General features: G+C 41.1%; 1 protein-coding gene across 4 annotated transcripts in view; it reads left to right on the forward strand.

Moving 5' to 3' along the window:
- The window catches only part of ncor2 (nuclear receptor corepressor 2), a 115,767-nt gene that overhangs the window by 14,890 nt on the left and 73,545 nt on the right, over positions 1-27,332 (forward strand). For 3 of the 4 annotated variants that reach the window (XM_088009044.1, XM_015003724.2, XM_015003723.2), the window contains exons 2-3: positions 12,591-12,786; positions 13,710-13,825. In XM_088009044.1, coding sequence (XP_087865170.1) covers positions 12,682-12,786; positions 13,710-13,825 — 221 coding nt within the window. In that variant the 5' untranslated portion in view covers positions 12,591-12,681. Of the gene's footprint in view, positions 1-11,581; positions 12,787-13,709; positions 13,826-27,332 lie in introns of those variants that run through there. The other variant, XM_088009043.1, reaches the window with a different exon arrangement.

A 27,332-nucleotide genomic window follows, 5' to 3' on the forward strand; every position in this document is an offset into this window, starting at 1 on the left:
CTATTGATGCTCCCTGTTTATATACTGATGTATATACCCTAATTACAGTACAATTTATGAATGTAAATGTATTTAAATACAACTAGGAAAAATTTTATACAAGTTTTTAAAAATTTCTCTGTCCCCTGCCTTTTTGAATTTTTAGTTCAGCCTTTTATGTTAATATTTTCTGTTTCTTGATGAGTTATTGAAGTTATTTTATTGTCCTGCACAAGGTAGACTAATCGCCTACTCATTTTGAAACTAGCTTTCAAACACTTATTTTGCAGAATAGCAAACTTTTTTCTGGTCTTTGTAGAATAACATAAGCTTTTAAAACGACGTTGTGTCAACAGAAATGATGGCAGGTGCTCTTTTAGTTTGTAAGCATGACTGTGTTTTTCGTGAATAGAAATGTATCCAATCAGATGTTTTTTCCTTTTTTTTCTGAACAAAGGAAACACGAGTGGTTTTCTTTCAGTCAGCTGACTGGTGGTGTGCAGCAATAGATGTTAGGAGTTTGGGACAGGGGTTGTGAAATGTGCTCTATAAAGCCAGTAAAACTCTGGGTACTCAACTCCCACTGTCTTATCAAAAGCATTTAATTACGACTGTATAAAGGAAATATTTTTCTCCCCCCTTTAGAGCCCTTTGAAATTTGGTACCATTAAATTGAATATTCCCAATTGACTAATTTGTAAAAAGAAAGAGAGTACTTTTTGATTCATCACATTGTTGTTTGTGGAAACCAGCTGCCCATCAGACCGGCTGAAACTATCTGCTGGTGAAAAAGTCCCCAGCACTTTACGGTTTCTCTTGACATTTAGTAATTAGACACGGAGACGGTAAGAGGCAGAGAACAAGCTGAAGTTGGCATCTGCTCCATCGGTGCTGAGCTAAAGGACCGTTTCAGTAAACTTTTAAAACGTTTTGGTGATTTTTTTTTTTTTTTTTTTAATCTTTTTTTGGGGGGGTTTGTGTAAACACAGAAGGAAAAGATTCAAACACTTAGAATTAGACATTAGGCTTAAAAACCTCAAAATGGGAACCCGTGAACCTGGGCTGAGTTGTTCTACACACAGATGACAGATTCTTTACTTGATTTGCTGTTTTTAAACAAATAAAAGTGGAAAATTAGTTTTTCTGAAATTTTGCTGAATTCTCATCATGTTCCTGTGATTCTTATTTTCTAATTTAGTGTCTTCGCGTCATTACGCCGCACAAAAATTCTAATTGTGTAAAACTAGACTGGATTGTGTGTCTGTTGTCACTAATAGCTAGTTTTACCAACCAAATCAGACATTTTCCATCAGTCTAAAAAAAAAAAAAAATACAGAGATGCATTTCTCTGTTTTCCAACCCTGGTCTTCAAGGCACATTCCCCTGTTTTTGTTTTGTTTTGTTTTTTGAAGTATTCATACTTTAAATTAATCTGAATCAGGTGTGTTAATTAGGGGTGCAGGTGTCCTTAATTTTGGGAGATCAGTGACTGGCTGATTTTTATTTTTTTTTTTTAATTTTTGTTTTACGTATGAAGCCGATCTTGGCAAAGGTCTAAATCAACCACTGTCCTATTTTGCTCTCCAGTGAGAAAGGTTTGACTGACAGACCAGCCCTCCAAGTTATGTCTGCACATTTATAATTAAAAATAGTGACCTCACTGTTGCCAACTCAGCAATTTTCTTGGTACATTGAGCAACATTTCAGACAAAACAAAATTGGTATCGATCGGAATTAAAAGATAAGTAATCGGCGATTGGCCAGAAAACTGCAATCGGCGCACCTCTAGTGTTAATCAGTTTGATGAATTGAAATGATGTGTGCTGAAACTGTACAAGCTGTAATATATGAATCTATTTTTTTCTCCTTCCTTTAGCCTGATAAGATCTTTGGGTGACAAGTGTTTACTTTTTCAATGTGATGAAAAACAGGATCCTTACCTTTTTACGGTTAAAGGAAAAAAAAAAACACTCAAGTGTTTTTCTGAAAGTATTAAAAATCAAGTCCGTTAACAATGTTTAATGTCTGTGAGCGTTTAACTGCTGAGCTCTGGGCTGAGTAAAAGAAAAGGGTAAGCGAGTGTGAGCCTCCTTTGCCAGGGCCCTTCTGTAATGAGGCTCCAGGGAGATAAATCCTTACGAGACCTGACAGGGTGCCACATTCCTGGGCTGATTCCTGGAAGCCCCCTCCGCTCATGAGCTCTGCTCTCTAGGGCACCGCTTTATAAACTTCAAATGTTTCTCCTCAAATCTGTTTTTCTTTTTATTTTTTTTATGCCCCTGAATCTTATAGCCCATTTCACTTCAATCACTTCATAATTCTTCCTTTTTCACATCAAATGTTCGTCCTTAGGAGGGATATTAAATCTAATCTTTGGGGGTACAACTCGTAAGAAAGAACAATGTGTCAGTTTGACTGAGAAGCAAAGAAAAAATAGACTCTGACTTTGATGGTTTGAAAATGGGGAAGGATTTCCAGTTTTCTTGGAGTCTGTTTCATATATAACGCAGCAGTCGTTATGGATTACACATCTAGGAAACCGGATTAACCTGCACATGTGGGTGGGTGTAATGTGAAGATTTAATAATATAAAAAGAAGAAATCCTATTGAAGAAATTTTTTTCGGATTATGAGCAACACGGTATTCACCAATCAGCTTCTAACATTCTGGTTGATGTTAGATCAGGTTAGAAGATATTAAACTATCTTTTTAATCTGTACCATACAGTTCCAGTTTAATTTAGCTCCAGCTGTTGGCCAGATGTCGTAAGGGGAATTTATCAAAAAACATTTTGTTATCGTGGTAACTAGAAAAGTTTCTCTAAAGATGACTGGAAACCCCCAATACCTTAGTGTGAGGATTGTTACTTTTCACAACATGAGAGCATCAGCAGAAATTAACAGAATCAGAGATATGATTAAACACAGAGCTACTGTGGTCAGCTTACTGGTAGAAATCATACGTTTTAGGTAACTTTAACATTTTAACATGTTTTTTTTTTTTTTTTTTGAAGAGCTGTGTTTGGCATCTGTCTGCAGTGATTTGAAGTGAGTCATACATTTGCCTAGAAGTGGTAAATATTTTTTTAATTATCAAAAGTTGTTCTACTCTCTGGAAAATGTTATCATCACTCTGAGACATTATCATCAAACTTTGACCTGAAAGAATGACAGGTGTATACATTCCCAGCTTTCTGTGCTGATCTAAGGCTTCAGATAATCAATAACTGTCGACATTTATGTCTTTTTTTCTTTTTCGCCAATTCATATTCAAGATTGATTTTTGAAAATTCCTTTCTTCCAGTCATCTACCATCTACACTTAGCACTCTAACTTTTTATGTTTAGGTTTTTACTAATGCTGGATATTTGACTTTTTGTAAATGTTAGTCTGTAAATCTTGCCTCCATCCTATTTTTTTTTTCAAAGTTATTTCTTTCCCTTTTTCTGGTCATTGTCTTTCATTTCTTTTATTCTCCACATTGTGTTCAGATTTCTTTCCTGAGACCTTGATGTCTTCATTCATCTTCATAATTTGACTTCTACATGCATTTGTTTTAGAAATGCAAATTACAGGCTGATTCATGCACAGTGATTCATTGTCACACATGTTTCTTTTTCTCTTTTTCCCCCCTCTCTTTTTGCAACAAAGTAAAAAAAAAAAAAAAAAAAAACTAGCTGCGCATTGTCAAAGTTTTGACTTCATCTATTTCTGCCAGGGTTGTAATATCCATCTTCAATGAGTGAGAAAGTAATGTGGGAAAAAATTTTTTTGCTTGTGAGAAAAATCTGACAGATCATTGTGTGCATAAAACAGTTCAGCTTTACGCACACAATGGGAAGCATGAATGACCGAAAGACTTGGCGTGCAATAATCTTGAGAAAGTTGAAATGGTTTCGGGGGGTCAAAGCATTTATGCAAGAGAATAAAAATGTTAAGCATGATCTAATGGCTTTTGGGACAGAAAAGCAACTGTTTATGCTGCAGCTAAAATGGCATTTTTATTACTGTAATAAAAATGCCACAAAAAAACAAAATGTTTTCATTAAACTTTATGTAGAGTAATATGATTATAACAAACTGATATTACTTGATTAATTAGTCAGGCTGTCTGCTCAGGTAGACCAGCCTACAGTTAACGGGGAACCGAATAAGGTCGGTACTTGTACAAGTTCATCATTGTGACAGTATGGAGGAAGAGCAGGGCATTTTCCATGCTTGTCCTGAATGCAGCATAGCACGCGCAAGAGCGTAATGACGTCAGCAGCCGCTAGTTCAGTAAACAAAGTAAGCATGGCCGATAGAAAATGCTCAAAGTTATGGCTCCACTTTTCAAAATGCGATGCAGATTATGCCCGTTGCAATATTTGCGACGTGAAGTTCAATGGCGGCGGAGGAAACGCATCTGGCTTGAGAAAGAACCTGGTTCACTACAAGATTTTTCTTAAGGCTGAAGAGCGCATAGCCGACAGCCTCAGACCTACAACTGCTGCATTAGCCTCCGTTAGCACGCCTGCATCTGTCGGCGACTTTTCATCTGTAATCAGCAACATGGACGAACAAATGCTTAATGCACTTGGTGATGGCGACAGCGACATTTACGAGGCAAGGGAGGGGGAAATGACAAATGGGAACAGAAGGACTTGGATTTTAATTTGTGCAATAAGACGAAACACTCTTAGTTGCTCTGAAGAGTTTTCACTCTGGGTAATACTCCCCCCTTCAAAACTATTAGTGGCAGCAGAAGTATTTCTAAACCCCTAGATGTGTTTTTCTCCAGTGTGCTGAAACAAGTGGGGGAGGGGCAGTACTGTTGCTTTACATTCCATACAAGCAAAGCCATTTTTTTTTTCTTTTTTTTTTTGTCGTAGGAAATGTTTCCAAACCAAAGTTATTTTGCTTGTAAGCGAGGGAAAGGTGGAAAAGCAGAGTGACTCTTCACTCATACAGGCAGAGAAAACCTTTTCTGGCATCTCATTTACAGGACTGTAAAAGGCGAGAACAATATATGGAAAATGTTTGGCAAAAATGGAATAACACAGATTAAAAAAAAAAAAAGGTGTGAAATGAATGACATAACAAAATCCAAAGAATGCAGCCTACAGCATTCTGCAGTCCACGGATTTAGGCCAGTTATGCAAGTGCAGATTAAAGTCGTCAGGTTTTCCTGAAATAATACTATATTACTTTACACACACACAGAGGTATGACTAATGCTGCCGGGCCATGTTTTGCAGTTCCAACTCTTTATGCCAGTGTTCACGACCACCACATAAATGTCTCATATACCATCCATCACTTTAGTGGTAACAAGGAAAATCGCATAATCACCAGGCTAACTTGTTTGCTTTAAAGCAGTCCTTCGTGACTGACACTTTATTGATGATTCAACTTGAACTGGAGGTATCGTAGCGGGCGAACTGAAAACCCCAAAGCGTCAAAACCCGTTTTGAAGGTTATTTATGTTTAACAGGATCATATTTCTAGATATTGGACTTTATTTAAAAAAACACAAAAAAAAAAACCCAAACATTTTCTGAGGTGTAGCTTTTAGAGCTGGGCTGCGAAGCTACCAGGTCGCTCTAGACGGAGATTTGATTTAGTGTTTATGTCAGTGGAATTAAACTGTTGTTTGAAGTCTGCCTCCTGCTCTTCTTGGCAGGCTGGAAGCTGTCTGTGCGCTCTGTGCTAGTATTTCCACAGCCATTCCTAAAATGGAGCGGGAGGGTGGCGGGGCGTAGAGAGGGGGTGGGGAGGTAAGCGGATGAAATATTGGCTCGCACCGCTGAAGGCTGAGGCCCTTCGCTATGTGGAAGAGAAGAGAGCGGAGCAGCAGAGTGAGGTGACTGGGTTCATTCGCCGCGCTGGCTGGGAGCCATCGACTTGCCTGTGGGTGTCTGTAGCAGTGCCAGTGCATGTGTTTAGCCTCTTGTCTGGAAGGTCCCATTCCACCTCAAAGTGGACGTCAAATTTCTCTTATTGTGTCGGCGCTCTCAGTTTTCCATCCTTCGGTCTTGTGTAGATCTTGTGACTGCATTAGGGCTTGTTTTCTTCCTTTAGGGAACTTCTCTGGACTGGATTGTCATCAAAGAGCAGCTTTAGACAAAAATTTTCTTTTCTTTCTTTTTTTTTTTTTTTTTTTGCTCCTCACTTTTTCTTTATTTTGTTTTTCCCTCTAGAAATGATGCCTTTTGCATCAGCATATTCTGCTTTTTTTGTTTTACTTTCGCAGCTCTGAGAGGCTCTAAAGAAGCGTAAGCGTTTCACAAAATATTTGAAGCCGAGTTTAGACTAAGCACAAAGGATGTTCTCTTTCTTTAGTCTGTGTGAGACTTTGAGTAGTGTTTCTCTCGTCTCGCGGCCTCTACGAGCCCATGTTTACAGAGCTCCTCTGTGTCTTAAAGCCAGAACCATGTTCAGCCTTTCGTAATGGAGCTCTTTGCGTAACGGCAATCAAGTGACACTTTGTGTCTGTGACAGTTGAGCAGGAAGGAAGGGCATATAGAGCCCCTCTTTGTGCTTCAAAAAAAACCCCCAAAAAACTGTAAGCTAGACTGAGACAATGGCAGCTTGCACATTTGCACCCTAACCTTTGCATCTTATCTGATCTTGCACTATAAAAACATCTTGTAGAGGGTATTATTCAGTGTGTCACGGTTGGGAAACTTTAAAAGAAATCACTGTGAGGAACTCTGACCTACTGTGGAAGTTGCTGACCTTGCATTAGTACATAAAAATAAATGAGAAAAGATCAGCATTGTTCTAGAGATTTCGTTCTTAAAATGTTAAATGGGTCTTTGAATTGAGTAATCCACTAAGAAATACTCCTTCATGATTACAGTTTACGTACTTTGAATATGGACTTCTATTAGATTAATCAATCAATCAATCAATCAATCAATCAAATTTTATTTGTATAGCACATTTCAGCAGCAAGGCATTTCAAAGTGCTTTACAGAATTAAAATAAAAACAGTATGTGAGAAAGGGATTTAAAAAACATAATTAAAACATAAACGGTGAGAAAGAGAAATAAGTTGATGGGAACATTTTTACTGCATTTTTATCTTCGGTTTTTCTTCAACTTTCACATACAAACACCAGTTTTGGCCGATTATGATTATTGATACTAACTGATAGGAATGTTCTGACCGATGGATGTTAAACCATAGAGCATTGGCAGCCATTAGGTCACTGTGCTGTTTTAAATAATACTGCACTACAGTATAATTTAGTTCACTTGTATATAAACAATCTCATCGTCAATCTGACTTAAATTCTTTTCCTTCCTACATGTAAAGCAATGAGTTGATCTGTTTCTCAACACTTCAATGATTATCAGAGATAAGAACACATTGCTCAACCTCTAAGGAAAAACCACTCAAATTTGCTGCTTGAATCGATTTATTAATATGAAACTAATTCATATTAACACGTTTTTACTGATGAGTTTTCAAAATTTTTTTTTTTTCAACCCCCAGTGGAAAAGTCCTCGTCTCTTCTGATCTGTTTAGCTCTCAAAGCATGGGGAATAGTAGAAAGCAGGGAGTCCATTCATTAATATCAGAGGCCTTGAATCTCTCTGGACTCAGTAATTGAAATGCCTGGATATTTGAATTTTCAGTGAGTTGGCTGCCAGCGGTGTCCAGGGGTCACCCGCTGGCAGCGTGTGCCAGTATTGACCCAGCGTTGATACTGGATACTCTTCAATGCAAGTGCTGGTGCTGTGAGCCGTGTGTAGGCTGACATGGTCCATCAACAGCAGGGAGAGGATGTTTGGTATAATCTTGTTCAAAGTGGAATGGAAAACAACCTTTTTCTTCAGAATGGCAGAAATGAAGAAAGCTGGACAAACCCAAATGGAGGGTTTTCCCCCTCAGTCTCGAAAACCAGTTATCAAACGGTTCTGAAGAGGGCATGTTCTTATCCAAGTCCAGGATCCCCACAAAGTCCATATCACATCAGCAAATCAGCAGCCAAAGCACACAGTACTGATTGGGTTTGAGGTTTCTCACCCAACTTAATCAACATGAAGGATGTCTCATGCAGAATCGTGGTGGGAGGGAGAAAAATACTCTGAGGTTCTTGAAAATTCAAATATGAAAATTATTCTAGCAACAAAATGCAAAACCTGTGACCTAAAATGGGAGTAATGTCACATATTTGTGGGTCACATTATTCTAAGCATTAAGCAATCAATTTATCTCATGATAAATTAAAATGAGCTTTTGAAAGGCAATTTTGTTTGGAGACATCATAATCAATTTTGTTGATGGTTGTGGCTGAAAATACTTTATTTTAATTTTATTTATTGTTTTTTTGTTATATTTTATTTCGGCTATTGAAGATATCTTCCAGTTTCAGTTTGGAGTGTTCTTTACAACTTACTGGTTTTTAAGGGCGTACTTGCATTATTATGCCATTATCAACGTATCACTTGAAAAGGGTCTTCATAATATTACTGCTTCTCGCAATAATTATTTATCGTCCATCAAAAGTTATCGTGACAGGCCTCCATTATGCTACATTTGTCTGTTGTCATGGAGAAGAATGATGCATTCTTCTCATGGCGGCCATGCTGGCGCTCTTTCGAGCCCAACAGTGATCTCCCTTGTGTGCCTGCCTAGAAAGTAGACTGTCTGCAAACAGCAACATTGTTTAGAAGGTGAAACCGTTTCATAGTGACTCAGTGTTTCTCAGCAGCTGCTTCTTCACATAGCTGACAGATTAAACAGGTTTTGTCTGACATGCTTTAGCCTGGAGCAAGTCGTCGTCTTACCCTGAAGTAGAAGAATACTGCAACGTCTAAATTGGCAGATTTGCTGCTCTCCGTTTAGCCTTCTTGTTATCTCCTTTAAGGTCGCACTCTCCTGCATCCTGATTGAACCACAGATAAAGTTGCAACATCTCTTCGGAAATAAGGTTTCTCTCAAAATAAATTTCTGGGTCTCAGTTTTTGATTTGCTTTTTTATGGAACCGACGAGTTGCATTGAGTCCTCTTCTCTCAGCAGCAACTTCCACACTGAGGAGTTTTGGTGTTACCTCATGCTACTACTGCCTGGCTGTGGTGCATTAACTAGTTGCATAAAGATTGGATTTCTCGTGGCTAAGGGGCAAATTGTCAAGTAGGTCAAAGAGAGGCTAGTAGTTGTTTGTGTGCTATTGTGAAAAAGCTGAAATCGATTAACCTCTATCTGGGTGTTGATTGTTTTGTACGAAGCTTCTGCAGCAACTAGAAAAGTCAGAACCTTCTTGTTTTCTCTGTGCAATGTCAAACGTGGTTGTAGAGGCCAAGTGGACCATAGACACCTTTAGTTTCATGATTTGAAAAATACAGGCGTGATAATACTTTTTGGGTTTTAGTCTGTGTAGAATAATGTCGGTTTTATAGTGCCCTGGGTTGAAATTGTCATCTAGCAAGGCAGTGAAGGCTGAGTTGGGAGTGGCAGCTTTTCTGTCACTGGGCACAATTGCAGTCCACTCAGAACACTTGGCTGTGCTGTCAAGACTTCAGGGAGTTAGTCTTTTGGTCCATATTTCTGTCACTCTGCCTCCTGTTGTGCGCCTCGCATGGCAACGAAACCTGAAGAGGGAGCAAGGCGTCACTCGTCAGAGACTGAAAGAAATGGCAGGAGTCCTTATTTCTTTGTTGGCAAGAGCAGCAGGGACACGTCACAAGCCTTAGTCAGCCTGCTAGTACTATTACATGCATGCATGTCTGCTTGGGAGCATCACAGCCACAAGCTGGACGACTGAAGATTGTGCTGTATCTGATATATTTTATTGAGCACATATTGTTTCTATTCAGGGAAGATCCAAAAGCAAAGCATAAAGATTTCTTAAAGCGTGAAATGTTCAGTAGCAGGATACCAGTGATTTTCAGGAAGTACGGTTGGACTACGCGGTCGAATGGAGACCAGTCTCCTGCTCTGAAAATTGGGTATATTGGAATAAATTATTCAGTTAGGTTAATAAGGGTTTGAAATTCCTTATATTATAGAACATAGATGGTAATTTGAAACTGTAGAGCAGGGACAAACGTTTTACTTATGCTAGCAAAAACAATAGCTGTTGCATGAAGGAGAAATAGGATTCAGTATCTGGTTTATTCTGTCTAAAATGTTGATTCACGTTCACATTGCTGAATTTCAGTTCAGTTCTTTACATATTTCAACATTTTTTATAGGTTCTTTTTTTATTTTGTTTCGAAAGCTAGGTATGAGTTAAATCTTTTTATGCGCTCTGTTGCACAACGGCTCTCCTCCCTTTTATTTTAAATTCTTGTATATTTTCTTAAGCCTGAAAACATTGTAAGGATTTTTTTCTTGAAATATTTACTGTAGCACCATGACTACATAACTCCATTTTGAGATAATAGGGATTATATAATGTGCAAGACTTCTGCACAGTAAAATCATACTATCTGACCTGATTTACCTACACAGACACACCAAACAGAATGTTGTTAATGATTTTCAAAGCCTTTTCTAAGGCTTTGAACGGACAACATTCATTTTTTTAAACTATGTTAGTTTCTCTTTAGGAAACATGAAGGGGATTTAACCACAGACCTAACCACTGTTAAAAATGGTTGTGTCCAATGTAATATTTGAAGTGGAAGCAGCTCACTTTAGTGCAGCACGTTTGACTAATATTGTATTTTAAAACAGTGAAAATGTATTTGGACGTGGCATTTTTACTAGCAAGAGGGATTAACATAGCCAGCGTTACTTAAACAGTCTATGTGAAAGCCTGTGGATTGTTATCATCTTAACTCTGACATTTTTGAATGGCTGCCAACTAGGGGTGGGCAATATGGACATATTATACATTCTGTGGTACTATTGTGATAACGATAAAAGTGACAATATGAGCTATTTATTACTGTTTTTCAAACACAGAACTGCACTTGAAAAACATACCGGCTTGCAATGTGCTTCTTTAGGACACCAGTCACATAAATTGTGATTTGTATTGCAAAACTGCTCACAGTAACTGCATGTAATAATACTGTAAAATGTATTGTTATTTATTGATATTCTCAATAAAGAAAGAGAGGAGAAAAATAGTAAAACTAACTGTCTCAACAATATAGACAGTTTTGGGGGTGGTTTAAACATCATTAATTTACATTTATTGTGATAGCGATGAATCAAAATTCATCGCTATCACAATAAACGATACAACAAATGTCCACCTTTCCTGCCAACATTTCCCAATCCAGCATAACAGACATAGGTTGGAAGTTCAGGAGGAAAAAAATCAGGCAACTTTCAATACAGCCTTTCTGCTACCTCTTGAAAATGTCTCTCTCTCTCACCGTCACACAGCCTGAATTAACCACAGACCTATCTAATTATATCATAGAAAATGCTGCTCAACAACTTTTGTAGGAATTTGTAGGGAACACAGGCAGGCGCATGGACTACAAACCTACAGTCAATAAGAGTTTACACGTTTAGAAATTTTTTTTTACAATTTCTCCCATTGACAATTTAGTTGATTTTTTTTGTTTTTTTCCCAAATTTACTAAGAGAGCTTATATATATATATATATATATATATATATATATATATATATATATATATATTTTATTTTTTTATTTTTTTTTTATTTATTTGGCTCTAGTGGCCTTTATTTGATAGTTAATTGACAGGAAAGTGGGGTAATAAGATAGGGGGAAGATGTGCAGTAAAGGTCGCCAAGGCCGGGAATCGAAACTGTAACAGCCACATCGAGGACTAAGGCATCCATATGTGGGTTGTGCTAAACCCTTGCGCCACCACAGCACACCCATACCAAGAGAGCTTTGCTGTTTATCCATAATCTGTACGTCTTTGTTACACGGTATCTCTCTCTTTTTTAAGTCTGCACACTTTGTAAGGACCTATTTCTGCATCTCGGCGGAATCACGTAGGTGCAACCTTTGTGAGGTGCAATCACCTACATTGTGTGCTTGACACGGTAAAATCATACGTTTTAGTCTTTTTAAGTTTTGCCACTGACATCCTTCTCACTAGTGCACCTTTTCTCAAGCATGTAGTTCTGAATGTGTTAAAGGTCAGAGCCTGGATGTTTATCTTGCACACTGCTTGATGTGTGCATTCAGCTTGGTTCAGTGGTTTAGATAATGTGTAGCAAAAAAAAAAAGTAGCTTTTTCTTTATTCAGGGCATGTGTCTTATCTGGCCAGGAGTTTTTTTTTTTTTTTTTTTTTTTTAATTTCCTCTGATTGCTGTCTGTAGTTTTGCAAGTGATCTTTGCATGCGAGTCTGCAGTTTCAGGACAGTGGGCCATTCATCGGGCAGTAGCAGAGGGGCTGAGCGTAGCAGGTGCAGGGACTTAGTCCTGTATCTTCGAAGCGGTGGAAGGGGGAAGCAGCTGTGGTAGGAAGGTGATGATTCTCCGATATTCAATGTAGATAGTCACGCACACTTAAACCTCAAGGTGGTCAGCTGGTACTTGCCAGGTCGCACTAAGATCTTACTCAACTTCAACAGAAAGTTTAATAGCTTTATTCCTTTCATGTTATTGTCTACAATGCTTTATCCGAGCCTTCTTCTGGTTTCTCAATTCTTTTTTTTTTTTTTTTTTTTCCCTTCTCACTACAGGTTGCAGGCTAAAAGATACGGCCCATAATGCATGGCACTTTCTTGACAGCCACACCCTCTCCCTGCTTGTAGAGGAAGCGGCGGTGCCAGCATGTCCTCTCATCCCCAGTCTGTGCCGCCAGGCCGGAGAACTGTGGACTCACGGCACCTGCACAACCCTGCCACGCTGTCCCTGCAGCTGCAGCGGCCACACACGGTAAGGGGCTTTTCACCCACCTCCAGCAGTTGGAAACATTTGTAGAACAGAGCGGGAGTGGGGGGCGGAGGGTCTCTCTCTCTCTCTCTCTCTCTCTCTCTCTCTCTCTCTCTCTCTCTCTCTCTCTCTCTCTCTCTCTCTCTCTCTCTCTCTCTCTCTCTCTCTCTCTCTCTCTCTCTCTCTCTCTCTCTCTCTCTCTCTCTCTCTCTCTCTCTCTCTCTCTCTCTCTCTCTCTCTCTCTCTCTCTCTCTCTCTCTCTCTCTCTCTCTCTGTTACTCTCTCACCTCCATTGAAAATCTAGAGAGCAAAGTGGTTCTCTAAACCGGAGAGGGCCTCAGTCCAACAGAAACATTGCTAAGTTTAGAAGGCGGCACACCGGAACGGTTTCCCCTCATTAAATGTTTTGGGTTTAAAGTTCATGTTGTGGAGTCGCATAAAGGCCTTTCTCTATGTTTTTGCAAACATGTCCTAATTATCAGGATTATGTGCGGAGCAGCTTCAAACGATCGCGCCTCTTGTTGAGCGGTGAACGTATTCATGAGCTCCAGTGTTGCCGAAACTTGCTTTGTTGTTGCATGACTGGAGAATTCAAATCTTTATCCCCCGGGATTCCCACAGTTACACCTGTTGCTAATCCCACCGCTCCCACTTGTCATCACATTCGCAACCAGATGCGGATTGATGGGCTGTGTCCTGCAGCTCCCGAATGACAAAGGCACAGGTTTACTGTAGCTGCATGTTTCACCCTATTTATCCAAGAAGCCAGTTGATAAAAGAGAATTGGAAATTGCTAAACGTTACGCGAGAAATGTGTCTGGCTTGAGAATATATGTCATAAAACATGTAAAGGGCTTACAGAAATAAATGTAAATGGGATGATTTTAATAAAGTTATAAACTGTGTAAATTCTTTATGTATTCCAGGAAGTGGGACTGGTCGACTACCACTCCCATCATGCCAGGGATTACAGCTCTCATCTGGCCCAGCCGCATCGCCGTCGGCCTTCCTTACTTTCAGAGTTCCAGCCTGGGAATGAAAGGTAGAAGCAGTTTACTCGTTAAGTTCATTGAAATGTATTCATACTCCTTGTATTTTACAACCACAAATTTCTATGTGCTGTCATGTAGAATCCAGACTAGAGTTGTGCACCTCTTGCTTAGGTCAATGCATATTCATTTGTTAGAAAAGCACAAAGACAGTAGAGACGTTCCCCAAAAGACTTTCAGCTGTAATTGCAGTGAAAAGTTTTGTTTTAGAAAATCATGCATGATGGCTCCCATGTCACAATTCTGTTTGTGTACGTCAGCTGAAGTTTTAGTAAGAAGTTTGCAGTTGTTGTATACCAACAAGTGGGTACAATAGCTGTCATTACAGATACTTGTCAAAAATTTTGATTGTCCTCTCATCCCCAGTCTGTGCCTGGCGAGATGTAATTTATGAAACCGACTGCATCTTCACTGTTTCAAATATCCATTAATTCAGGGTGTTTGTGGTGTTTATTTCTGTTCCCAACGAGTTTGTGGCACCATATTTTTTTATCCATCAGTAATTGTTCTGAAGAGAAATTAGTGTTTTATTACACAACGTCGATGTAGCTGGTCAGAAATCAACTCGTTGGTGCTAAAATGTTGCGGTTTGCTTTGATTTATTTCTAGCAAATCAGTTTGTGTTTAGGTTTGTCTGCTGAACAGAGAGCCTCATCCCATCTGCATTTTTCTGCAGCATTGTTCTACCAAAGCCTCTGCCCGTTAACCCCCCGCCTTCCCCTGAGTAATCCTTATGTAATTGGTAGCCGCGAGCTGTTCTCCTTTCATAATGTTGTGTCAAACGCTTCTGCAGGGCAATGGGGGCCTGAGGAGATTTTCCATCTTCAGTAAACCAACTGTAAATTGCGAATGAATAGTACTTTGTTTCTGCATACCTGGGGCTTGTACCTGGCAGTGTTCTGCGCCGTTTAAATAGAGATGGGTTTTCGAGGGCAAGACTTGATGAGCACCTATGAATGATTCATGTGCAGGATGTGAATTTTGCATGACTCGCAGAGAAACGCATCACAAGAAAATGTCTCCTCGGATCAGTTTCTTTCTCTCTCAATATTTTCTTGCATGCATCAAAAGACGCAAGGTGTTCAGCAAGCGATGAGCTCCGAGTATTGTTTTCATGTCCAGGTGTTGGAGCAGTGGCTGCTTTTCAGGACCGAGTCCTCCAGGATTGATGGCAGTGGTAGCAGCAGATGGTAGAGTGACTCTGTAGCAACGTAGGGCTTTTTTGTTGATGTCTTTAAGCATCAGACGGGATTATAGTCTGAATTTTAATACATAAATCTGTACACCGGCGATGCTTAATGGCTATTAGCCTCGCCCGTCAGCATGTTAACTCTGGGTCTCGGCCCCCGCAGGGAAATAAACACACCATACTTCAAATGCTACCCACCAGCTTCTGATTCACTGACACACTTCATTCTAGGGCTGAAACGATTCCTCGAATGATTCGAGTACCTCGATTACTAAAATTCCTCGAGGAAAATTTACCTGCCTCGAAGCTTCGTTAATTTATGTTTTATTAGTTAGCGCACCTTGTTCCGGCCGGGACTTCATTTGCGTTGCGCGGAGCTCTCACTTCCGCCTCTGAGTTGTTGACAAAAGCTAAGTCTCAGCGGCATAAAGTCCAATCTTCAAGACTGGCCCGTGGGGATTTTATTGATTGATGATACTGCCCGACTTTTTATCGTTTTTGGGGAACCAATAAGCATCCTTAAAATGACTGGGGGATGCCTGGAGTACGGCAGCATTTCTCCTCCGGGGCTGCTGGTTGAAAGCGAACGGCGGGAAGAGCGCTGAGGTGAGCGGATAGCCTGAACAGGGCGGGCGGCTGAGTAGCTGATGCTTACCGTGTAAATGTAGCTTTACCGACGAACCGCACAATAAATTTCATATCCCGGTCTGAAGAAACGGGTGGCGGAGCGCATCGTACATGGCTGGTAGATGAGTTTCTGAGTGTGACCAGTGAAGGTGTCGTAAATATCCCGTATTGCTTCCCCCCGTGTTCGTCCCCCGGTCTAACGGTTCGTCAGTCCGCTGGTCCATTTCCTCCCCTCCACCCCATCTTACTTCCGTTCATTCGCCCTCTCCTCCCACTCCAGGCGGCATTTCCCGTATTTTCAAACCCAAAGCGTGACAGGTTAGGTGGCAAGGTGAGTTTAATTAATCTATTAAACTCACTGAAGATGAATACATAAACTAAAAGCTGGATTGTAGACATTTTTTATAAGCATATTTGTGAGCCTGCCTCTTTGTTATTAAATTCAATATAATTTCAGATTTTTCTATAACTTTTCTTCTGGTTAACTTAGAAAGTGAGCTATTATTGTTACAGGTTAGTTTTCTAAACTACAAAAAAGCAACTGTTAGGGATGCTCAAATATGAAAAATTGGACTGATATTGATATCTGATAGTAACACCGGTATTATGCCAGATTTACCAATATTTCATTTTATAATTTTTTTAAATCCGATTACTCGATTAATCGTAAGAATAATCGATAGATTACTCGATTACTAAAATATTCGTTTACAACAGCCCTACTTCATTCAGTCACTTGTGCTTTGGCAGCCTCCCAGAAATGACTCGGTCCATGTTTCTGCACTACAGATGCCTTCCTGTAACTTCTTCAGTGAAGCAGGGAATTAGCTTTTTTTTTTGTAGATGAAAGAAAACCATCATCTATATATATATATATATATATATAAAAGAGTGCATACCTCTAGCCCATATTTCTTTGTAGAATCTGTGAAAAAGAGCCTCAGTTATATGCTGGCATGCATCGGGGGGTGGGCAGTCTTTCAGAAGAATGTCTAAGGCTTTCTCCATTCCTTCAGAAGGCTTAGTATCCAAACTGAAGGCCACATTCTGCGTTTTCATTCAGACTCTGAATTCTGCTGTAATTCTGGCCTTGGCAATCCTTTAGACTTTGCTTTGCTTAGATGTGTGCTCGTCTTTTTTTATACATCTCAGTAACTCTCTCTCTCTCTCTCTTTACTTGAACTACTCTGATTGTTGTTCACATAGAACTTTCAAAGATCTTGGTCTGGGTTTTTCTCTGCGAGGATTTTCACCTCCTCCCTGCTCGTCGTGCGCAGAATGCAAAGCAGCAATGTGCTATTTTGCTAATGTTTGAAATGTAAGCTAATTATAGGCCAGAAACCCACAACAGAATAATCTCTGTAGTGCTCCTTGATATGTTCCATCTTCATCCTCACTCCAGGCAACATTCATGACAACCTCTTCATATCCAGTGAATATCATCCCTGGCTCCTGAAGAGAGGGAGAGCTTTTTCTTTCTTTCTTTTTTTTTTTTTTTTTTTTTTTGGCTGGTTCTCTTGCAGTAACTAGGGCTATATTGTAAACAAATTTACTTCTTAAACCAAAGAGATGCCACTTTTTAATGAATCCTGGAACTTGTAACATTATTTGTAACTAATTAGGCCCGAGCAGCTAAGCGCTGCGAGAGCCTATTGAAACTGTGCTGTAAATTATTATTAGGCCCGAGCAGCTAAGCGCTGCGAGAGCCTATTGTTTTCGTGCTGTTTATTATTATTATTTTTATTGTGCCAAAAGAATTGGCTTTTTGGGGGCTTTCTCATATTCAAAAACTCACCAAACTTGGCGGGGGCATAGAGCCCGTGTAAAATTTACGTATTTTAAGGTCCCCAGAAAAATCGCACAAGAAACGGCTCAAGGGCGCCACCTAGCAACTTTCAAAAGACCCTTTCCTATTCACTTACTTTATCGTAGAGACTTGAAACTTGGTACACTTGTAGAGCTCCGCAAGACACTCTGAATTTACAATTAATGTCATAGTGCAAGTATCACAGATTGTCGGCCATTTTGGATTGAAGTTCCGATTTTGACCCGATTTTGGCCGTTTACAGGGTTCGCATTTGATCGAACTTGTCCTAGGGATTTCGATCGATCGGCTTCAAACTCGGTCAGATCGTTCATAAGGCATGGCCGATCCAAAGTTATCGTAGGTTTGCGTTTTCGGGCTTGCTGAAGGGGTCTTTCCGGGGGTCAAAGGTCACCGATTCGCCATGAAACATCAAACTGTTATAACTCTTTGAAAAAAACTCATAGAAGCACCAAACTTTCAGTGATTGATCATCATGGGATGCTCTACAATACCCAACGGTCAAATGATGACGTCACTTAGGCCACGCCCCCTGAGAACAGGAAGTGTCATTTTTTACGCTGAACGGTCGCTATCTGACCCCTTTGACCTAATCGAGGTGAAACTGTGTCCACAGACAGAAAACATGTTGGTGTGTTGAGGATTCCAAGCCAAGCTCATTTGAATCCAGCAGGTGGGCGTGGCGGCCTGGCGAAGTGACCCTAAACGCCGTGTCCTTACGTTTGGCTGTGGATTCCACAATTTTGAGGCCAGCTGCACCAAACTTGACATGAGTGATCCTGGTAGGGTCCCCTACGATCCTATGTTGTCATAGTCTGACGTCATCTAAGCCCCGCCCCCTCAGAACAGGAAGTGCTTTTTTTTCCATGGAAAGCTGCCTTTCTGGCTCACTGCACCTAATCAACATGATTCTGTGTTGGATGACAGATAACATGTTAGTCTCACTTGCTTTAAAGCGCCAAGAGTCTTCTGTAGAGGGCGTGGCCGTGGGACCGCGGCGAAGCAGAGGTAACGCCGCCGCCATACGTTTGGCTCTAGATTCCACATCGTTCAGCCCAGCTGCACCAAACTCACTAGGATGCATCCTTATCCATCCCCGAACAGGAATCCATAACAGTCGTTGATGGGCGTGGCCTAATTTCTCTACAGCGCCCCCTAGAAATTTTTAAATGATCAGCCCCAAGCCATGCTTTAACCTAGAATTATGAAACTTGGTACACATGTGTATCATGTCAGGACCTACAAAAAAGTCTCTTGGAGCCATGGTGCAAACCCAACAGGAAGTCGGCCATTTTGGATCAAAATCAGCCATTTCCTCTTTTTCATAGACATCGCATCTGATCTATCTCCTCCTACAGCTTTCGAGATAGAGACTTCAAACTCAGTCAGCAGAGACTTGAGACATTAAAGATGAAAAGTTATCGTAGGAATTTTTCTATGTCAAAGCATGTGGGCGTGGCTAAGTCCCAAACTTTGACTATTCGCCATGAAACATCAAAGTGACATAACATGCACATATAAGGTCACAGCTGCATCAGACTTTCTATGTCTCATTATAGACCAGTCCTCATCACGGTTAGGTGGTCGATTGATGACATCACCTTAGCCCCGCCCACTTCCGAGAGGAAGTCACCTGTTTTTTCCACTGTATGTCTTACTTTTACACTCTAATTCATAGGGGTTTCATCCTTTGCAGACTGACATAAAATGACATGAAGATGAACTCTGTCAATGCCTACTGACCAGTGGGGGCGTGGAAAAATGGCTGTCCCTGGCCATATGGATCGTCCCAAACTTTGACTATTCGCCATAAATCATGAATGTCAAATAATTTCCAAATGCCAGGTCACAGCTGCATCAGACTTTCTATGTCTCATTATAGACCTGACCTCATCACAGTTAGGTGGTCGATTGATGACATCAGCTTAGCCCCGCCCACTTCCGACAGGAAGTCACCTGTTTTTTTCTACTGTATGTCTTGCTTTGACTCTCTAATTGATATGGGTTTCATCCTTTGCAGACTAACATGAAATGAAATAATGACCTCTGTCATGATGAACTCTACTGACCCGTGGAGGCGTGAGAAAATGGCTGTGCCTCGCCATATGCATACTATTGTCTCTTATTCACAGATGCATCATCCGATTTACACCAGACTTTTTATGACTGACACTTGTGAACCTCTCAGGAGCAAAATACAGTTTAATTGCAATTTCACTCCACTGCGCCCCCTAGGTTAATAAAACAGCTGTATCTCAGTCAGCAGAGAGTTTAGACATTAAAGGTGAGAGGTTATCACGGGAATTTTTGTATGTCAAACCATGTGGGCGTGGCTTAGTCCCAAACTTTGACTATTCACCATGAAACATGAATGTGAAATAACTTCCAAATGCCAGGTCACAGCTGCATCAGCCTTTCTATGTCTCATTATAGACCAGCCCTCATCACAGTTAGGTGGTCGATTGATGACATCACCTTAGCCCCGCCCACTTCCGACAAGAAGTAACCAGTTTTTTCTACTGTATGTCTTATTTTTACACTCTAAAAGATGTTGGTGTGTCATGGATTCCAACCCTGTGCAGACTGACATAAAATGAGATGATAATGACCTCTGTCATGATGAACTCTACTGACCCGTGGGGGCGTGGAAAAATGGCTGTCCCTCGCCATATGCATACGATCGTCTCTTATTCACACATGCATCATCCGATTTACACCAGACTTTTTATGAGTGACACTTGTGAACCTCTAAGGAGCCCAATAGAGTTTTATTGCAATTTGACTCCACTGCACCCCCTAGGTTAATCAAACAGCTGTATCACCTCTCTACATGGCCCAATCTGCTCCAGATTTTGGGTGCATCGCCAGGGAGCTCTACCGAAGGCATCAAAGCGGATCGCATGGAGCATGGCGCGCAAGCGTCGGCGGTGGCCGGCGGGAGGCGGTGCTGGAACATCCGCGGTGGCTATAGGCTCGAGCGGCGCTTGGCTGCGAGGGCCGCTTGAGGCTCCGCGGAGCTTTAATTATTATTATTATTCTTATTCTTCCGTAAAATAAATTGGCTTTTTGGGGGCTTTATCATATTCAAAAACTCACCAAACTTGGCGGGGGCATAGAGCCCGGTGAAAATTTACGTATTTTAAGGTCCCCAGAAAAATCGCACAAGAAACGGCTCAAGGGCGCCACCTAGCAAATTTCAAAAGACCCTTTCCTATTCACTTACTTTATCGTACAGACTTGAAACTTGGTACACTTGTACAGCTCCCCAAGACACTCAGAATTTACAATTAATGTCATAGTGCAAGTATCACAGAATGTCGGCCATTTTGGATTGAAGTTCCGATTTTGGCCGTTCACAGGGTTCGCATTTTTTCGAACTAGTCCTAGGGACTTCGATCGATCGGCTTCAAACTCAGTCAGATCGTTCATAAGGCATGGCCGATCCAAAGTTATCAGAGTTTTGCGTTTTTTTTTCTTCTAAATGGAGTTACCTGGGGTCAAAGTTCACCTTGTCGCCATGAAAAATAAAAGGGTTATAACTTTTACAACAAAACTCACAGCAGCACCAAACTTTCAGTGATTGATCATCAACGGGTCCCCTACAACACCCAATGGTCAAATGATGACATCACTTAGGCCACGCCCCCTGACAACAGGAAGTGTCATGTTTTACTGTGAACGGTCCTTATCTGACCCCTTTGACCTAATAAACATGAAACTGTGTCCACAGACAGAAAACATGTTGGTGTGTCATGGATTCCAACCCTGTTTGGCTTTGATGGACCAGGTGGGCGTGGCGGCATGGCGAAGTGACCTGTAACGCCGTCGCCATACGTTTGGCTGTAGATTCCTCAATCTTGTGCCCAGCTGCACCAAACTTGACATGAGTGATCCTGGTGGGATGCCTGACGATCCTATGTCGTCATAGTCTGACGTCATCTAAGCCCCGCCCCCTCAGAACAGGAAGTGCCTTTTATTGACTTGTACAGCTCCATCTCTGGCTCTCTCGACCTAATCAAGATGATTCTGTGTTGGATGACAGATAACATGTTGGTCTCACTTGCTTTAAAGCGCCAAGAGTTTTCAGTAGAGGGCGTGGCCGTGGCAGCGCGGCGAAGCAGAGGGAACGCCGCCGCCATACGTTTGGCTCTAGATTCCACATCATTCAGACCAGCTGCACCAAACTCACTAGGATGCATCCTTATTCATCCACGAACAGGAATCCATAACAGTCGTTGATGGGCGTGGCCTAATTTCTCTACAGCGCCCCCTAGAAATTTTTAAATGATCAGCCCCAAGCCATGCTTTAACCTAGAATTATGAAACTTGGTACACATGTGTATCATGTCAGGACCTACAAAAAAGTCTCTTGGAGCCATGGTGCAAACCCAACAGGAAGTCGGCCATTTTGGATCAAAATCAGCCATTTCCTCTTTTTCATAGACATCGCATCTGATCTATCTCCTCCTGCAGCTTTTGAGATAGAGACTTCAAACTCAGTCAGCAGAGACTTGAGACATTAAAGATGAAAAGTTATCGTAGGAATTTTTCTATGTCAAAGCATGTGGGCGTGGCTAAGTCCCAAACTTTGACTATTCGCCATGAAACATCAAGATGCAATAACTTCCACATAGAAGGTCACAGCTGCATCAGACTTCCTATATCTGACTACAGACCACCCCTCATCACATTGAGATGGTCAGTTGATGACATCACCTTAACCCCGCCCACTTCCGACAGGAAGTCACCTGTTTTTTCTATTGTATGTCTTACTTTTACTCTCTAAGTCATATGGGTTTCATCCGGTGTAGGCTGACATGACATGATATGATGATGAACTCTCCCATGATGAACTCGACTGACCCGTGGGGGCGTGGCTAAGTCCCAAACTTTGACTATACAGCATGAAACATGAATGTGAAATAACTTCCAAATGCCAGGTCACAGCTGCATCAGACTTTCTATGTCTCATTATAGACCAGCCTTCATCATAGTTAGGTGGTCGATTGATGACATCACCCTAGCCCCGCCCACTTCCGACAGGAAGTAACCTCTTTCTTCAATTGTATGTCTTACTTTTACTCTCTAATTCTTATGGGTTTCATCCTGTGCAGGCTGACATGAAATGACATGATGATGAACTCTCCCATGATGAACTCTACTGACCCGTGGGGGCGTGGCTAAGTCCCAAACTTTGACTATACACCATGAAACATGAATGTGAAATAACTTCCAAATGCCAGGTCAGAGCTGCATCAGACTTTCTATGTCTCATTATAGACCAGACCTCATCACAGTTAGGTGGTCGATTGATGACATCACCTTAGCCACGCCCACTTCCGACAGGAAGTCACCTGTTTTTTCTACTGTATGTCTGACTTTTACTCTCTAAGTCATATGGGTTTCATGCTTTGCAGACTGACATAAAATGACATGAAGATGAACTCTGTAAATGCCTACTGACCCGTGGAGGCGTGGCCAGATGGCAGTCCCTCGCCATATGCAAACGATCATCTCTTATTCACACACGCATCATCCCATTTGCTCCAGACTTTTTATGAGTGACACTTGTGAACCTCTAAGGAGCCCAATAGAGTTTAATTGCAATTTGACTCCACTGCGCACCCAGGTTAATCAAACACCTGTGTCTCCTTGCGATATCAGCTGATCTACACCAGATTTTTGTGCATTGTCTGGGAGCAATGTCGAACATGACAGGTGACTATCTTCAGGGCGGGTTTGGCAGCTCCTTGAGAGCAAGGCGGTGGCTGGGGGTAGGCGGTGGCTGGGGTGACATGGTGCTGAGGGGAGGCAGTGGCTGGGGGGAGGTGGTGCTGAGGGGAGGCGGTGGCTGGGGGGAGGTGGTGCTGGAACATACGCGGTGGCTATAGGCTTGAGCGGCGCTTGGCTGCGAGGGCCGCTTGAGGCTCCGCGGAGCTTTAATTTAGTTTGTTGTTTTGCTGAACCTTTTTATTTCTGATTGCAATTAAATGCTCAGTCACCACAATTAATCTTTAAAATTGTGGTATGATCCCGGGTTCAGACTCAGTGGTGCACTTGACTTTTTCAGTTGGGTGTGTCCACATATTTCACAGCTTGCATACGTACACAATAGACCTGTGCAATGTTGCTTAAAAGACTGTTGCTGTATGACGGCACAATTTCCAGGCCAGCAAACGACATTCCATAGAAAGCTCTGCTAATCCCCCTCATTTGCTTTTGCTACACTTCTTTAAATTCTCTTTCTGCTCTTTGGTCCTCCATCATCAGTCCCTATGTTGTCCATTTCTACACCACTGTTTTTTATCTTTAAAAATCAAATTTTTCTTTCTTGTTTAGATTGACATTAATGAAACAGGGTTTCTAACCAGTGTATTATAAGCCTGGCGGGCCACCAGGCTTTACTTGTCCCTATCCCCAGACTAAGTGTTTATTTTTTATTTTATTTTTTTTCATGTATTAATTTATTTTTCTATTCACCAATGACAGTGATGGCAAAGATGAGTTAAGCTAGGTAATATATCTGGGCTTAGCTAGATTTCTTGGGGAAATCCTGTTTAATCAAGAATTCATCAATAACATTTTGTTTCACAATTGTGTGCGAAATCCATCCCCATTATCAATATGAGTTTTCTAAAGCTCTGTGGAAAATATGTAAAATATTACACACTAGGCATTTGCCCAAATGATATTTTTACGGTACGATAACTAGTTCTGCATGATATTTGAAAATTTGTCAAGGTGATTTTTGTAGATATTGCCACAATGATATCTGGGAGAATATATATGCTTATTTTCTTCTTCTGTGCTTCAATCACTCTGTGACCATTGACTAAAAGTTACTTTAGCATAACACTTGAAATACATTAGCCTACAATTATTGTACTCCAGGCATTTCTAACTGAAATGACAAATATCTAATATCTGGATGAACACATATATTTGCGACATATCATGCAGCATTAACAGTAATCTTATCGCAGTTTTACAGTTATAGTAATAACTTAAAGCACTTACTTCTGCTGCTGTAAAATCAATACATTATATTGACTATTAATTTTAAATGTGTTTTGATTAAGAAAACATGGTTAAAACACCTGCTAAAGCATTTATTGTACAGAATATTATGTCTTTTTTGCTGGTCTAAAGCTCAACACTGCTGGTATTAGAAACTGATATTAGCATGGTTCATTAGTCAGACTGTCTGCTGACTAATAACCTGCAGTCAGTTGCTGAGCAGACGTGCATTAGTCAGCAGATGTGGCTATCTTTGTAAGAGTAATGGGAGTGGCTCTTTGAGCTTCTATAATATGGCTGTCGGCCACATCTGTTTTTTGCAACCAGAAGTATTTCCAAACAGCCTGATCTAATTTCTTTATAAGTGTGGGAAATGTGTAGAAACCTTTTTTTTTTTTTTTTTTTTGTAGCCAGCTGGCTGGTAGCAGCTGGGGAAGGTACATGCTGTAACTTTGTTCTCCATATTGCTGTAGCAAATGCCTCTGTTGCATTAATAAGTAGACTTTAAGTCGTCGAAGCAGCATGATGGAAAACCTGAGAGCTTTTTGAAGCAGTAACTCGCTGAAACCTCAAGATACCTCGAGATTGGTAACTGGTCCAATCCTAATGATCCATCGAGGCTTAATTTCCTTTCTCCATCTCTCCTCATAAACCACAAAGCATCCCAAAATCAGATTGATTTCCACCAAAACATACATAATTTATTCCTTTATTTAGTTTTTATTACCACACAGGACCTGAAACCATTATTGTCCTCTGGTAGTAGGCTGTTGGGCCATTTGGTACTTTCCTGTACTTTCTTTGTAAGGTTTCATTCATTCCAGCTGTGGCTACCTCAGCCAGGCATCTCTCTCTGTTAACCATCCCTGGCTTTACACACAGCTGCAGAGCTGCTCCTCTGGGGAGCAGTGAAGAGATCAGCCACCACACAAACACTCTCACAACAACAGGCTGCTGTCTACACACACCTTCTCTGTTCCTGTGTAGCGCGGCCCAAACCAGTAGGAAAGTAATGGAGCTGTTGAGGGAAGTTGTGATGAGCTCCCCCCCCCCCTTCTTCAAGCTTTGCCCCCAGCTTCCACACACATCTTTGTCTTGTCCTCCAGACAAATCCTCCCCGGGGGCGAGATTATTCTGTATGCTCACAGGAGGTAGAGGGGGATAGGTCAGGGGGGGCTGGAGTTGGGTGATGTGATTATGTAAGTGGAGATGCAGAAGTGTTCCAGCAAATGAGTGAGAAATTGCAGTCAAAAGCGGGGAGGCAATTACACACCATGTTGATGTCGGACATGGGCCAGATCTTTGGAAGATTTTTATCTTTGGGCTTAACGCGGCAGTATTTAGCTTTTATAAAAAATATGCTTTTTACATATATATTAAAAGTGTCACCATGTAATCTGTGAAAAGATCGATCTCCTCCACTTCCTCCCTGAGCTAGTTTTGTTGTCTGAAGAAATGGACCGCTCGTGACCAAAAACAACCAATCAGAGCCAGGAGGAGGGTTTTAGTGCTGTCAATCAACCTTGTGTACACACTGCTAAATGTGCTAATGACAGAGAAACAACTTACTCTTACAGGAAAGCCTCACTGGTGACCATGCTAACTAGTCTTAACATTCAAGTGTTAGCAGATAGCAAAGAGGAGACAGAAGGAGGGGGCGAGCAGCACGCACGTGGCCATGATTGACAGCGCTATGACCCTCCTCCTGTCTCTGATTGGCTGTTTCTGGTTTGCACTGGGAGAAGTCAGGGGTGCTCAATTTTTTTTCTTCCTCCCATCCTCACAGATTATGGGTTTCATACTAAACTATCACGACACGGGATAGTTTTAGCAAATATGTAAAAAAAAAAAAAAAAAAAAAACACCATACATTTTTTTACTAAAGTCACCCACTGATGCTTTAACCCTCCTGTTGTCCTCAGGTCAAAGTGACCCGAGGACAACAGGAGGGTTAATAAAATGATGCTTTAATTAATACACACAGTAAACACCTTCACAGTCCCTTTGGTTGCACGTTCTTTGTAAATGTCTCCCAGTTTTTAGGTGTTATTGATTATTACACCTTCCCTTCAATAACTGAACTCCACAGAAAGAACAAAACCACAGACCACACCACTGTGTGCCTCGACCAGCAATTATGGTTGTGTTCTTTCTCTTCTTTTTACAAGCCGCCTCCAATTTGACACTGACAGCAAGGGCTTTGACCTTATGGCTTCTGTCTCCTGGGTGGGGTCGAGGGTAAAAAAAAAAAAAAACCCATTTGGTTCGAAAGAACAAAAAGCAATTTAACAAGTGGCTTAATTAAAGTATCAGCGTCTAATCATCAAGTGAATTTTAACATCTGCATAGAACTCCTTTTCATTGCTTATTTTAATTTGTTTTTGGTTATTTTTCTCCTGGTTCCTGTTGATTTGAATGTGTGCCGTGGCTGTAATTTAAATGAAGTGTCCATCTCACTGAGTCATTCCTACATGACAAGGGTTTCGTCTAAATGAAGGCATTTGCTGATGCAGAGTCCTGGTCCGTTAAATCATTCAAATCAACAATAAGTATTTGCTTGGTTTTAAACCAGGGGTGTTGTAACTCTAATACCAGTCATTTAAAAATATAATTGAATGCACTCTGGTACATCTCTGCGTTGAGCAGGGATGTACCAGCTTAGCATGCTGAATGCTAAGCTGACGTTGAGAATGAATGGCAACAAAAGCTCCCTGCCATGAATCCTCTGTCATTTCATGACAAGAAAAGTTACCCAAAGACAAGTTGGATTTATGAGCTTTCTGCTGCAGAGCACAACAAAATGACTCTTCTCCTGAGAAGCCAGTCTGGATGAACAGTAACA

The sequence above is a fragment of the Poecilia mexicana genome, unplaced genomic scaffold (genome assembly GCF_051168715.1).
Source record: "Poecilia mexicana isolate PSO_F unplaced genomic scaffold, ASM5116871v1 scaffold_9, whole genome shotgun sequence".
NCBI lineage: Eukaryota > Metazoa > Chordata > Actinopteri > Cyprinodontiformes > Poeciliidae > Poecilia > Poecilia mexicana.